Genomic DNA, 12,514 nt, shown 5'->3' with positions numbered 1-12,514 from the left:
TGGCCTTAGACACGATCTCACGAGCCTCGAGCAGGCGTGCCAGTAAAATTCCAGCCTAAGTATCTGATTCTAGTAGCTAGAAATTGAACTAAAATGCACGACTGTTGGATTTTTCAAACGTGTTTGCACGTGACTTCTGATCTAGCTCTAGAGATGAAGAAACTGCAGGAAGTTGTGGTAGATACAAAATACAGGGGAAAAACTGAAGTAAAACTGTCTATTTTTAATAGCCTAGTGAATGTACTGCTATGTGAGTTATAAACCACATTCTACTGAAATTTCAAAACCTGCTGAGCAAGTCTGGTGACACTGTTCTTGAATTTGTTTGCTAGAAAAGAGCTTAGAAATTGGCAGTTTGAGCTTCACCACACCTAGAGTTCCTACAGTTTTGCACTTGCATTGGTTGTTCCGGAATTGTTGAATCCACATAGTTGCATAAACAGGGCAAATTTGACACAACACAAACTGTATGATATTGTGGAAACATTTCCATTCATAGTTCCTCTAACATAAATTGGGCCTGTGTTACCCTGATGTGATTCTCGTGTGCTAATCATGTGTGTTATAAAAATGATTAGGTGTTGGCTTGTCTCTAACTTGGTTGAGTTTCTGGCTTCAGCAGAGTAATCTGGAGGAGGTTAGAGCTTAATCTTAAAGCAAGAAATGGCAGGCAACCGATGTTGTTCTCTTGCAAACCACAGAATTCTGATTAAAGTGTGGTGTTATCAGAGGCCTCAACCAGGATATCTGCGTACATAGTTTCAGCATTAATATCTTGGGGTAGGGAGGGCTTGGTCTTCCAATTTGCATTGAGATTCCTATACAACATTTCCCAGTCTTTCCATGCTTTTGGGGACAAAGAACATCAAATTCATGATACCTCTGTTTGTGCTATGTTTGCTCTAGATGCAACTTCTTGTACTGCTTTACTAACAAAGCAAAAAGGAAAAGAAATCTTCTCGAAAGTGAGTTATAAGTACCATTTAAAATTTACAACATTCTGACCTAGAATCATAGAATCCCAACAGTGCAGTAGGAAGCCATTTTGCCCTCGATTTTTGCCCTCGATAACTCCACTGCAGTATTAATGTAAGCCCACTTGTGATACTAATAAATAAACTTATAGGGCTACAGGGAAAGAGCAGGGAGGTACATTGTACTTCCAAAGAACCAGCATGGAAAACCATGTAAAATTCCAATGTATTTCACATGATTTTTGTTTAGAAATTGGTGACATCAATGTTGGGCTCAGTTAATGCATAAAGCACTAAGGTACAGATGCTGAGCAATTTCCATACATGTGGAATTACTTTAGTGACACACAGTAAAATTCACTGAACACAAAAATGTGATGGCTGGAACAAAAAAATTAAATATCGTTATACTGTTCACTTTGGTATAATATTGTATCAACATGTGATATATTTAAAAAAACAATTATATTTTAATGTGGGAGGTTGATTAATCAAGTTCGAGAGCTACTTATGTTAACGAACGTTCTGTTTATATTAAAGCATTTTGTGAAAATCCCGATAAATATTTACCATAACCTCTGATTGCTTCTTCAGCTAAAAGGTGCAGCAGCCTAGATCGTGGATCATTTAAGAGCTAAATTATAATCATTAATTTTGTTTTGTTGTTGGTTGATTGGAACTGTACTTTCATTGGGGCTGCTGGCTTTGCTGTATGTTTGATGTTGATTTGAATCAGAAATATTTTATTTCCGTTACTTCTGACCTTGACAAGGGTAAAAATTCTCAAATATCATTAGAAGGAATTTGAAAAAAAGCAGCCAAATGACGTTGAATGCAATTTTTACTGCTTGCCCGTTTTTCAGTGGTTATGCGGGGAATGATGAATCTCTGGAAGTGATTGCAAGTTAGCAATCCAATCAGAGATACTTAGATGATGTCATAAACCAAGATGATAAAATGCGTAGCTTATAACTATTGTCTGAACTCTCAACATTAAATTACTGAATTGCACCAGAACTTCTTTCATAACAACCTGTTAATTTTGTTGAGTTATAGGGCTGGTTTTCATGTGAACTAACATATCCCAAACATAAATCGAGGCAGTGTGCACCCAGCCAGTTTCAAATTTCAGTGAACCAGGCTCCATTTATGGTTTCAACTCATCAGAATGAAATGGGAAGGAGCAAGATGCAATTACTGTCACCTACTTGGCTTTCATTTGTGCTAGGGCTGGTGTGGGCTGGAGGACAGAGATTGAATGCAGTGGGAAGGGGGAATAATGTGTGTGCTACTGCTGGAGGTCTTGAAGGAAACTTGAAGGAAAATCCTTCCACATCATCTTGACAGAACAAGATCGTCTTAAGGCTGTTTAAAGCAAGTGTGGCATGGAAGGGATTCTATGGCCAGTTGACTTTAGAAACAATTAAGAGGATAGTATTTATTGTAGTTTCCCTAATGTTCTGGTCTCTCTTCCAATAGAAAATGATCCTGAGCCTGACTGTGGCTGCACTCTTTGATAGTATTGCCTATCTGATGGTAAGTGAGTTAACGTACCTTTAACGTACAACACAAATTTGGTAGATACTTTTATCGGTCTGAAAACCTCAGAATTTATGATTGTTAGCTGTAATAACTGCTTTTTGTCTTTTTCATGAAAATAATGTTTTAGTATTGTATCCTTAAACAGAACTGTCTTATGATATAGAAAAGCTGTACTGCTATGTTTCCAGTTACTATTATTTGAAAGATTTTAAAATATCTAATCCGAAAGATGTGCAAACTATTACTGTCTATTTAACTTTTCTAAATGGTATATTTTATGTAAATACTATTTGGATGCACTCTGTGACAAAATCTTCTTAAACTCATTACCCCAAAATATTTTTGGAGTTTTTAATTAGTTTATTTGTCAAACTTTACAGAAAAATACATCTGTGCCAAAGAGAAAGTTTGTCCTTTCAAAGTGCATTCCTTTGTACTATGGCAGTACATACAAAGGCACTATAATTATGTATGTGATGGAAAATGTGCATTTCTCTGAAGAATTGGTTTGCATATTTTGGAATTTGATTTGGTTTCCACTCAGTGATACGAAACTTATCTTTTGTAACAGGGAGAAGTTATCCCAGATGGTGTTCTTTGCAACTTTCAAGCCTGGTGGCTTACATACTTTGGTGAGTGCTTTGGTCCTTCTCCTACTTAGGAAACCCTGATTTCTAATATGATAAATTCCGAGCATCAAGCAACACTGAGTGTTTTCTCTCGCTGAAAGAAGGACTTACATTTAACTAATACATTTCATTACCGTAAGATGTTCAAAAGCACTTGACGGCCAATGAAGTGCATTTTGAAGTGTAGTTGCTGTGGGGTTTCCCACAAGTTCATGTGTGGGAAAACTGTTCACCTGCTTTCTCTAATTTATTAATATTTCTGTATCACAAAAAGCTTTCTGAGCCAAAAAGAATTGGAAGCACTTTTGGCAATTCATAATCTTTATGAATAGAATTGGTACGTCATATGGAAAGTTTTTATCTGACCTTGATTGCATATGTTTGTAGTACTCGTTTTTCAGGCTGTACCAGTGGCTCTATTCTTAAAGGGACCATTCTGATAATTGCAGCGGAAGGCTGCATTCTGGGCTATGCCATTTGCATGAAATACCATTAACTTAGTGAGCTGGGAGATTATGAAAAGAGAAAATGGCAGTCATGAGTGAAATATCTGATAAATCCAGAACATTCCAAACATTCCATGTTTTCAACAAGTGTTGTACCTCAGCAATATATACATTGAGAGAAGTTAGAAATGTCAGTAGCTTTTCTCCTTTACATTGACTGTTTGCATGTAGTGTATTTGAATAGAATGCAGTTTTCAGTTGCCATATGTCCCTAATTGTATATGAATACTTTAAGCACCCGCTTTTAGCATTAGCAGTTTAAAAAAAAACTGTCTTTCCAATTGGACAGGTGGGGACCCTGGAATTTGTGGATGTGGATGCGAGTGGCATTCTCGCCCAGCTGTCATCTGAAGTCCTTAAGTCAGGGTGACCATATAGAGTGACACTGTATTTGAGGCCTCATCCTGCCACCGCTGGTATTCTCCCTCCCTCAGGGAGCCAAAGAGCAACCCTGTTAAGTTTTTGAACAAGTTAACGATTTGCTTATGTTTAACAACTGTGTAAATACATTAACAAAAGCTAAATCTGATTTAATGCCTGATCACTCAGCAGAAAAATACAAATTGCTTTAAACTCCCCACACAAATTCCATTGCCTGGTCACTGACTCCCTGACAATAATCTGGGACTGAACAAGACTCTCACAGTCTGTATGTTGTATTTGGCCTTGAAAATGACCTCTGACCACACCATCACCAAGGTCACCTAATTCTACCTCCGTAAAATCTCTTACTCTTCCCCATCTCCGTACTTTTGTTAACTCTAGAATGGCTATACTAACACTTAGCTGACCTTATATGTCCCATCATCCATAAAGTTTAGTTCTTCCAAACTCTTATTTCCTGTATCCTAACTCTCTCAGCTAGTCCTTTTCACTCATTATTACCCCTCTGGGTTGGGCAGTGCTTCAGTTTTAAAACATCATTCTTGTTTTCAAATCTCTCCACAGCCTCACACCTGCCTTCCTCTGTAACTGCATACAGCCCTTCCACCCTTCAAGACACTGGTGTTCTTCCAGTTCTGACCTTTTGTGCATCCACTGTTTGAATTTCTCTATTGTTGCGGGCTGTACCTTCAACTGCCCACCCTCTTGAACTTCCTCCTGCCTGATGCCTTCTCTCTCCTTTTAAGATGCTCCTTAAAACCTACCCCGTTTAGCAATACTTTTGACCATGTCCCCTAATTTCTCCTTGCCTTGATGTGTTTGTGTTTGATAAAGCTCTGGTGAAGCAGGGTGTTTTATTACATTAAATTTGATTAGAATGCTGTATAAATTCAAATTGTTGTGAATATTGAGACCGTAAGATCTGCAGGACTTAAGCATTGTTCAGTCACTACAAATATTTTTTTTTAATGTACAAATAGTTCTTTGAGTTTTAGGAAGGTAACATTTTTGTATCAGCCAAATATTGGGCATTATTTGCTAAACGGCATCCTTCAGCTTGTTTTTCTAACAACTGCGTTTTACACACTATTTTTAGTTTGAGACTCTCTGATAATCTTGCGCAAAAAAGGGAAAAGACAAAACATTGTTTTACAAATTTCCAAGGACTAAAAATATTTCAACTACAAGATGTAGGAAATATGTCCTCTTAGCTTACTCAGTGCCACTATCTATATCTTTGTAAATGCTTAGAATGTATAAATGGAGCTCACCAACTCTTAACTAAATAAGCTATTAATGGATCTACAGTCTCAAGAAAATATGTCAACATCGGTTTTTACTGCTTTGCAATGATCTGACTAAATTGTGAACAGTCCTGTTCTAGGAATTAGTTGCTTTCTGGGAATAATTTGCAGCTTGGCAGTGATGTGTAGATCATTTGCCCTTTGCAGAACTGGTCTGGTTTTCATCCTGCTGTTTAAGAATGGGATAAAATTGAAAACTATCTCCTGTAACATGAATGCCCTTGACTTTTTTTTAAAGAAGGCATTTCTTTACTCTCACCAAGCACAGTTCTTCTTCCTTTTCTGAAGTTAGCAATTTATACTCTACTTGATTTCAGGGGCTACAAAGCCCCTAGTACCTCATCCAAATGTCCACTTGTCAGTCAAGGCGCAGTGTGATTAAGCTATTCAGGAATTTAGAGCAACTCAGCCCATTACTGTCCTGTAGCTGCATTTCACATACCCACACTTTCCATCAGAAGCAAAAATCTGAGATTAGCTTTTCTTCCTAGTCTGGCGTTAAGGCAAGTTCTGCAAAAGGCAGATGATCCACCAAGTTTAAAATTATTCCCAGAAAGCAACTAATTCCGAGATCAGAACTATTCACTTCAAATTTAATCTTCATCAGTTTTCCTTTGCAGAGAATGTACTGATGATCAGAGAGCTAAAGAAAATTGTGCCATCTGTGTAAATGCTGAACCCTTTACCCCAAAGGCTATTTAACTCTTTTAATGCAAATGGCACCAACTGGTCTTGTTTCCTGATACTTTGTAGAGCCATTAATGCATTATTTAGTCGATGAACTGTAGCCTGTCTATGACTGTCAAGCAAACATCAAAAGCTCAAAAGCAATTGGGAATCAGTTGTAAGTCCCTCCTCATTTATGTTCAATATTGCAACATGATAATGGTATTGAAAACATAGAGACATTCTGATAGCATTGAATCTCATCTCATTGAATACCATTGATTATACTGCTGTGCAGAAAAGAACTTAGTCAGTTAATAGTTCTACTGTTTATTTGTTTTATACTTACAGTTTATAACTCACTCCCTTTCTTCCTCATCTCATTGTTTGTGCTCATAATATTTCTAAAGTTGTATACAAGTACAGGTTATTTTACAGGTTATTTTATGTTTAACAAGTACTCCCACACAAATCCTTTAGAAATTTTTGAGTTTAAAAAAGACAAACCAACATTTAAATGGTGTGTTTCACATCTTGAGGATGACCAAGTATTTTGCAGTGACTGAAGTATTTTCGAAGTGCAGCCATTGTTGTATCATTGTAACAGTGATTTGCACAGAGCAAGTTCCAATTTGTTTGCTGTGTGCAATACCAATTTGCACACAACAAGCTCCTATAAACAGCAATGTGACAATGACCAAATAATTTACTTCGGTGATGTTTTTGGTAACAATGTTCTTAGGATGTGGGTATCCTGCAGTTATTGGCCCAAATAACCTTTGTTCCTGAGTGAGTCCTGAACGGCTTGTCAGCTACAACCAGGAACTCATCATGCCTGCTGGTGTTCTGGAGATCGATAACAGGAACAAGAAAAGGGATATAAAGGGATGATCTATGAGGAAAAAAGTTAACCTCTATTTCCTAGTTAGAAGAAAGTTAAGACGAGTAGATAAAAGTATTAAATGGTACAGTTGGATCCAAAGTATGACTTTTCAGTAGACGGTGAGACAAATACATGAGTCTTAATAAAACATCAATTTGTGTGGCCTTGCATATAAACACTAGGAATATGGTTGGGATTTCTCACAATCAGCTGCTATGACTTCAGGAATGAAAGAACGGAGTTCTACTTGATTTTCCTCTCAAGTTATTGTAGCCCACTGGGTGAAACCTCAATGAAATTCCTAGTAAAGGAGTCATGACCAAGTTCTGTCTTCTGGTCAAACTGAGTTAAAAGGCCTAGGGCAGAGAAAAGAGAAGAGCAGAGAGGACAAAAGAGGTGAGAGGATGGGGATAAAGGGCAGAGTAAGACAAAAAGGGATCCTTGACTGGGTGTGAGAAGTGAGGTTAGCACTAGGAATACTAAAGAAACAAGATGAGAATGTTGAGTAAATTGAGGAGCAGTCATTTCAGTTAAGCTTTGAATTTGGTGATGCTTCATGTTCCGTTTAAAATAAAATAATTAGTTCAAAGATATCTGAGTCCAGTAAATGCTGTGATCAGATGTGCTGAGGGTGCACCAATGTCTCAGGTGCATAAACAACACATTCAGTCTCATTTGGAAAATGAAGAAAGAGCGCAGCCTTGTGAATGAATGAAGTTGTGAACACAACTCAACTGGAAAATTGGCAGCGTTGACCTGAATGTGGTGCACTCTGCCTGGGTATCCCGATGAAATTGAACTTTAATTCTCCGGCTATTAAACCTATTCATGACTCCTATTGATCGACCGCAGCTCAGCCTTCAACACCATTATTCCAAGAAACTCATCTCCAAACTCTGTGGCCTCGGGCTTAGCTCCTCCCTCGGCAATTGAACTTCCTAACCCACAGACTGCAATCTGTAAGGACAGGCAACAGCACCTCCTCCACAATCATCCTCAAAACCCGTGCCCCTCAAGGCTGTATCCTCAGCCCTTTCCTATACCCCTCATCCATCTATGACTATGTGGCCAAATTTCCCTCCAACTCGATTTTCAAGTTTGCTGATGACACAACTGTAGTGGGTTGGATCTCAAGTAATGACGAGATGGAGTACAGGAAAGAGATAGGGAATCTGGTGAACTAATGTGACGTTAATAATCTCTCCCTCAATGTCAACAAAAACGAGGGAGATAGACATTGACTTCAGTAAGTGTAGTGGAGGACATGCCCTGCCTACATCAATGAGGACAAAGTAGAAATGGTTGAGAACTACAAGTTTTTAGGTGTCCAGATCACCAACAACCTGTCTCCAGACCATGCTGACACTATAATTAAGAAAGCCCACCAATGCCTCTATTTTCTCAGAAGGCTAAGGAAATTTGGCATGTCAGCTATGACTCTTCTCATCAATGTTTACAGATGCACCATATAAAGCGTTCTTTCTGGTTGTATTATAGCTTGGTGTGGCTCCTGCCTGTCTAAGACTGCAATAAACTACAAAGGGTCATGAATGAAGCCCAGTCCCCAGTCCATTACTCAAACTAGCTTCCCACTCATTGATACTGTCTACACTTCCCACTGTCTCAAAGCAACCAGCATAATTAAGGACCCCACGCACTCTGGACATACTCCCACCTTCCACCTTCTTCCGTTAAGAAAAAGAAAAGCCTGAGGACACGTAATAACTGACTCAAAAACAGCTCTTCCCTGTTGCCATCGGGCTTTTGAACGGGCCTACCTCACGTTAAGTTGATCTTTCTCCACACACCCTATCTATGATTGTAACATTACATTCTCCAATCTGTCCTTTCCTTCTGTATGTATGGTATGCTTTGTCAGTATGGTACATAAGAAACTATACTTTTCACCATATATTAATACATGTGACAATAATAAATCAAATAAACTAAAATTAAAGATCTTAAGGAATTGGATTTTTTTTAGAGAATTCAAACTTGGTAAGAAGCCATCCCATGACTATTACTCAGACCTGTAAAAAAAATTGCACCAAGCTTCTTTTTAATTAAGGAATTTCTCAGAAGCGGAGGCTGAGTGCTTTAAATGGGAGCAACCTACTTGAGCATCACATAGGCTGTTTCAATCATACTGGGGTGTGGACACAGTTAATGTGGAAAACTAATTTTTTAAAAAATTTATTCATTCGTGAGACATGGGCATTGCTGGCTGGCTAACATGTTTTTGCTCGTCCTTAGTTGCCCTTGTTCAGAGTCAACCACATCGCGGTGGGTCTGGAGTCACATGTAGGCCAGACCAGGTAAGAACAGCAAATTTCCTTCTCTAAAGGACGTTACTGAACAAGATGGATTTTTCTCACAAGCAACAATGGTTTCACAGTCATCAGTAGATTCTTAATTCGAGATATTTTTATGGAATTCAAATTCCACCAGCTGCCGTGGTGGGATTTGAACCTAGGTCCCCAGAACATTAGCTAAATTTCTGGATTAATAGTCTAGCGATAATACCAACAGGCCATTGCCTCCCCAGTAATACTGACTGGTAACAAGATGTGATTATCAATGGATTACGCTGTTTCAATAGTTCATTATTCCTCTTGGAAATTAAAGCTTGTAGAAGTTTTAACTTCACAAATTTATGATATTTTTGTGTTGAGTTTTTGCTAATTATAATTTTATCTAATAAAAATGATTTTAGTGACAATTTCAATCCAATGCTTTACTATCTATTTGCTTCCTTTTGTGTGGGTGGGGGTTTGATAGCCAACCATTCTTTGTGACCATATTATGGTTGAAATTACTTAAGCTGAGATATGAAATGATATTTTATTGGCCTGTACCTCCGACTTTTGGATGTGGAATGTACTGCACCATCAGTTGACTACATAAACATGTTAGGTCATTATAAAACTTATGGATTGAGAAACCCTTGGCATTTTTATCTGTAATAAATACTGCATTTTTCTGGACCCAAAGGGCAATCTGACCAAGATGCTAAGTGACAATTCCAATTGCAACTTCCAGAAAAATTGAGGATTTTTTTCCTGGATTAAATATGTTCCCTGTAAGGTTTTGAGCTGCTGTAGTTAGGTTTTAGCAGTTTGTGAACTGAGTTCATGTAGAATTTTTCAGTGTATTCAGCGCTTTATTTTTCATCTTCAGAGTACTTCAATTTGAATAAACTGAGTTTAGGTTGCAGTAACAGAGAAGAAAGGCAATGTGTGCCATTCATATGTCTGTTAATGAATGGAGCGTTGATGTTACCAGTTTCCCAATGAAAGTGAGCTTATGCTATTTAAAGTTACTACATTAAATGAAGAAATACCACAAGCTCTATTAGCTCATCTCTCATTGGCAATAGGAACAACGTGAGATTTGTTACCCAATTTGGGAAATTATCCAATTTTTAAATTTTGTAGTAGGGCTACATATTTCTGTCTCTTGTTGGAAGTAAAATCTGTGTGCTTGGATACTTAGATGAGCATGCATATACATCATAATGCATGACTTAAATATAAAGAACACGTTGGAAGGGTTGAGTTTGAGGATTGCCTCACAAAGTGATGTAATTTATCACTGTAATTTAAAGAAAAAAATTAGCTGTACACGGCTTTGAGAGAGCAAACCTTCAAACAATGCAGAGTTCTAGAGAGGGTTAATTGGGACAAGAATATGAAATAGTAGAAAATAGAACTGTTTTAAAGCAGTTTTGATATTGTGGAAAAAGAATGCATTCATAAGCGAAGAGAAATCTAGGAAAATCTTAAATGATAGGGGCAGAATAAGGAGTTCAAAATAACCTGAGCATCAAGCAAAATATTACAACAAAATAGTGAGAACTTGGAGTCATATAAAAATTAGTTGAGGAAGAGTAATATAAAGATAGATTGTATAAAATTGCAGCAATGTTCAAATAACATTGTATAAACTTGAGAGTGAGATTTTAGGGTAGCACCCGCCCCAAGATTGGAAATTTCCACCTGAGATTTAAATGGTCCATCAACTCTTCTGTCCCACCCGAGATCTTTCCCGCAGCAGGACCAGAAGATTTAGGCCACAGTGTTTTTTTTTGTCATGTCCAATGTGGAGATCTATGCTTTTGTTGAGATATACCCTCGCACCTTGCAGCACTTGCTGCTCTTCCCTGACTATAGCTGTTCAGTCATTGCATCTTGAAGATCATCACTCCTGGCTGTTTGGAAGGATTGGTTGTGGACCTTGGTGGCATCTTGCAAATGACTGCATACCTCTGCACCTCACAGATTACTGAAGTCCTAGATGAGACCTTGCAGGCACTAAAGGGGCTCGGGTTTTACTGGATTCCCCCTGTTTCAGGATGTTATGAATTGCATCTACTTGATCATCGAGACATCCAGTGATCACCCACTCAAATTCACCTCACTCTATTTTCAGCTAGTCCGTTGTTTGCATTTGTGGGGCTTCACCTTTCTAGAATTGAACGTGCTGCCAAGCACATACTCCTTAATTTTAGACTCCCGTACCTTTGGGAAAAGATATTGACTGATACAGCTGATCTGTGCCTCTCATTATTTTATAGATCTGTATAAACTGTAAAATCCGAAAAGGACTTGTTTTCTTTCCTGAGACCAGTAGATTTCTTCCTGTTTCCAGTTTCTGAGCACAGATGAGAATGTCCGGGGTGCATGGGATCCTTGATTATGTTGGCTGCTTTTCCAAGGCAGTGGGAACTGTAGACAGTATCAATGGATGGAAGGCTGGTTTGAATGATAGAGTGGGCTTCATTCACAACACTTTATAGTTTCCTGCGGTCTTGGAGAGGGCAGAAGCCAAACCAAACTGTGATTCAACCAGAAAGAATGCTTTCTGTGGTGCATCTGTCAAAGTTTCCTTAGTCTCCTGAGGAAGTAGACCATTGGTGGGCTTTCTTAACTATAATGTCTGCATGGAGGGACCAGAACAGGTTGTTGGTGATCTGGACACCTAAAAGCTTGAAGCTCTCGATCATTTTGACTTTGTCCGCATTGATGTAGACACTATGCTTCCTGAAGTCAATAACTATCTCCTTCGTTTTGTTGACAATGGTGGAGAGATTATTGCCGTCCCGCCAGTTCACCAGATTTTCTATCTCATTCTTGTACTGTGTTTCATCATTGTTTGTGATCAACCCATTATGGTAGTGTCATCAGCAAACTTGAAAATCGAGCTGGAGGGGAATTTGGCCACAAAGTCAAAGATGTATAAGGAGCATAGTGAGGCACAACCTTGTGGAGCACCTGTGTTGAGGATGATGGTGGAGGAGGTATTGTTGCCTATCCTTACTGACTGTGGTCTGTGGGTTAGGTAGTCTAGGATCCAGCTGCAGAGGGAAAGGCCAAGCCTCAGGCCATGAAGTTTAGAGATGAGTCTCGTAGGAATAATGGTGTTAAGGGCTGATCTGTAGTCTATGAATAGAAGTCTCCTTTTTGTGATCCTGTCCCAAATTTAAACTGAAGTGCTAAACTGCCTTAATGTGCCATGTCATAGTCATAGAGGTTTACAGCATGGAAATAGGCCCTTCGGCCCAACTTGTCCATGCCACCCTTTTTTTAAAACCCCTGAGCTAATCCCAATTGTCTGCGTTTGGCCCATA

At 38.5% G+C, this 12,514-nt stretch overlaps 1 protein-coding gene across 3 annotated transcripts in view; it reads left to right on the top strand.

The window, feature by feature from the left end:
* Positions 1 to 12,514, top strand: part of LOC145353271 (cyclic AMP receptor-like protein A) — a 206,829-nt gene that overhangs the window by 64,281 nt on the left and 130,034 nt on the right. For all 3 annotated transcript variants that reach the window (XM_080203862.1, XM_080203863.1, XM_080203861.1), the window contains 2 exons: positions 2,454 to 2,510; positions 3,088 to 3,148. In XM_080203862.1, the coding sequence (XP_080059988.1) occupies positions 2,454 to 2,510; positions 3,088 to 3,148 (118 nt within the window). The remainder of the gene's footprint in view (positions 1 to 2,453; positions 2,511 to 3,087; positions 3,149 to 12,514) is intronic.

The sequence above is a fragment of the Carcharhinus amblyrhynchos genome, chromosome 15, assembly GCF_965287045.1.
Source record: "Carcharhinus amblyrhynchos chromosome 15, sCarAmb.v2.hapA, whole genome shotgun sequence".
NCBI lineage: Eukaryota > Metazoa > Chordata > Chondrichthyes > Carcharhiniformes > Carcharhinidae > Carcharhinus > Carcharhinus amblyrhynchos.
Note: the sequence above shows the minus strand (reverse complement) of the source record. Positions and strands in the feature narration are given on the sequence as shown.